Source organism: Populus trichocarpa, chromosome 5, assembly GCF_000002775.5.
Source record: "Populus trichocarpa isolate Nisqually-1 chromosome 5, P.trichocarpa_v4.1, whole genome shotgun sequence".
Classification (NCBI taxonomy): domain Eukaryota; kingdom Viridiplantae; phylum Streptophyta; class Magnoliopsida; order Malpighiales; family Salicaceae; genus Populus; species Populus trichocarpa.
The window spans coordinates 10,106,436-10,109,423 of record NC_037289.2 but is presented as its reverse complement, the minus strand read 5'-3'; the positions used below and the strand labels follow the sequence as shown (position 1 = coordinate 10,109,423).

Below are 2,988 nucleotides of genomic sequence, written 5' to 3'. Positions count from 1 at the left end.
ATTTAAAAATATAAAAAAATTAATTTAAAGAAAAAAAAATTAAATTTCTTCTTCTTCTTCTTCAAATAATAATAAAAAAAAGCTTTAAGAGCTCATGAGATTATCCACGATAGTGCAAACCACAAAATGAAATAGCTAGGAAAAATAAATATAATTCCTCGGCATTGAAGTTTCTTGAGCTTTAATTAACAAAAGATTCTATCAAGTTCACTATCAAATATATACTTTCGGTGGTAAGGAATCTTCAAACATTTACATAGTTTGGCTCACGCTTCTTACACAGTTTATCCGAAAGCTATCCCTTCAATACATCAATCATACATCAACCTTCAAAACCAGGAGCAGAAACTTATCAGAGGTAGAATTTCTAACAGTAGCTTTCACTGACAATGCTCTGCTAGATTCTTTCCTCCTTTTCTTAAGCAATTGTATTACTTATGAAATCACACTTTTTTTTAATTTGATGGAAGTTGCAAGCAGAAGATAACAGGGGAAAAAAGAATAAAGGAAAGCAATCTGTAAAAACTCAACAGCATTACCACAAATCATTCTTTTTTTCATGTGATTGAACTGCAATAACAAATGAAGTGGGTATCCCACAAGCCCTGTGCGTACAAGAACATGGGCACTGACACTGGTGTACTTCAAATTGCGGGATAAGAAATGAGAATTTGCAATTTCATTTTTTCAGCTTTCAGTTTCTAAGGAAAAACTAATAAAACCCAAATCCGCCACCAGATATTGAAAGGTAACAAATTACATTTAGACACGAAAAAGCAAGCAGTCAAACCCTTTTGTTTCCTTTAATTCTGTACATCGTTAACCCTGCTCTGAGCTGGGAAGCTTGGAGCTGCTGGCAGTGAGCTTGGTATGGCGATAGGAGCACTGCTAGCGCATCCTTTCCACGCCATTGGAGGTGAGTTTTCAGACACTCTCCACATCTTCACAGATTTATCTAGACTACCACTATACAAAATCCATCGCCTCCCGTTGGATTTGGACTCGTCGTCTCTCTCTGCTGCCAAGCACTTAACAGGTCCATTGTGGCCTGTTAACAATGACAAGCACGTGTGATCAATTCCCATTCTCCTCCACACACATATTCCCATATCAGCTGAGCCACTAAGCACAAGGTTCCCTGCAGTAATCAAGCACAGAACGGCCAATTTATGACCTCTTAAAACACCACCATGAGATAAATGGTTTTCACGCCCCCAGAAGTTAACAAGCCCATCTGATGAGCCACAATAGACAACTGTGGTATCAGGATTAACTGCCACTGCTGTAACGGCACATTCTTGTTTCAGCAACGTTTGTGAAAAGAAATGTTTGGTTCCTTTCCCTTGTAATTCTCTCCTCCAAACCTTGACAGTTCCATCTGCTGATCCTGTGAAGACTAGGCCATCGTATCCGGCTACGATTGAATTAACAGAATCATCATGAGCAATGACTGATTCAATGCATCTGGAATTGGAAATTCTCCAAACTTTGAAGGTCTTGTCCCATGATGATGAATAAAGAAACGTCTTATCTTCGCTCAAGCTAAGACATGAAATTGCGTCATAGTGTCTGAACCATACCGAATTCTTATGACGTCTAACTTCAAAATAATTACCTGTTTTCATCGAGTTCTTGATGTAATCCTTCATGGTTGGTAAGGTGCCTACACGTTTATGAACACTTGGATCCTTGGAAGATACCTTCCATACCCTTATTTTACCATCTTGATGGCCTGTAAATATTCTTTCACCAGAAATCACAATTGCTTTAACCAATCCACTATTCGATTTAAAACCCGCAAACTCCTTCTGATTCCTCCAAACCCTTATATTCTTGCTATCAGAACCTGTATACAGAAGATCACCAGATGTAGCCAAGGAATAAATATGACCTTCTTCACGTACTAGGGATCCCATTAGCACATTAGGAGAGGAATTATCATCATTGTCTTCAAAAGGAACGTTGACGTTCGTCTGAGAGGACCACGGAGACTTGTCCATTGGAGAGGAAGAAGAACGATCATTATAAGGCGAGCTCGAGTTGGAATTAGTTAAGAACTGATCTTGTCTATTTCTTGTATTGTAAATGTCATCGTCGTCTTCAAGAAGGTTTGTGTTCTTGATTCTGCTAAATTTATGCACGCTATTGTCTTCAGAGAAGATGCGCGCTCCTCTTGATGAGCTCGCTCTTCTTGAACCTTTCTTTAGCATTAAAGAGTTTATGTTTCGATTAGCTGTAAATAAGGTGAAAGAAGAACAACTATAGAAAAATAAAAAGATGCTTTGTATGATATTCACAAACAGAGAATAAAGAGGGTAGCCAGGTATGAAAAAATCCGAGAGCAAAGAGTAAACAAAAAGGCCTAAAGAGGAGAGGATTATGAGTTTATTCCTGACTGTCAATGAAACGGGAATTAGTGGCAGGCCCATTTTCTTTTTGTTGCTAGCAGATTGACATCTTTTTTGCAGCTACTCGGTTAAAATTACAGTTTATCTCATTAGGTTATTATATTCCAGCCATGCTTGCCATGCAGACTATTTTTGTTTTTGGAAATTATAGTCAATAGGGTAGCTAGCTTAGGACACGAATTAGGCCACCAGGCTGTGTTAAACTTAAAAAGGATAATGGATTTATGATTTCATGTTATTATCAGGTTCTTCAACGGGAAAAAAGGGATGATTGGTGGTGTTAAAACAAGGGTGCTTCTAAAGGGAACAACAGGTGACAGATTTTGGGTGTAATAAGAGGCAGAACCGACTTTGACTTGGTCAATCGACAAAATTATAGTTCATGGTTAATTGATTTAGGCTTTTTGTTTGGATTTGTAGATTGCCATCTGAGGAAAGACTCTACTTTTTTCAGAATTGAATTTGTTGTTTACAACAAAATGACAACACTGATGAAGAACACGTTCATGATTTCAGTCGCCAAATTTGTGGGGGAAAAGCCTTCCCTTGGTAGGGATTGATTCCGCGATAGTAGATAACA

General features: G+C 38.1%; 1 protein-coding gene across 1 annotated transcript; it reads right to left on the bottom strand.

The window, feature by feature from the left end:
• Nucleotides 1-668: 668 nt before the first annotated feature.
• On the bottom strand, nucleotides 669-2,585 carry LOC7480486 (protein JINGUBANG). Its single transcript, XM_002306410.4, has one exon. The coding sequence runs from the start codon at nucleotides 2,427-2,429 to the stop codon at nucleotides 804-806; it is 1,626 nt and encodes a 541-aa protein (XP_002306446.4). The 5' UTR covers nucleotides 2,430-2,585; the 3' UTR covers nucleotides 669-803.
• Between the last annotated feature and the right edge of the window lie 403 nt (nucleotides 2,586-2,988).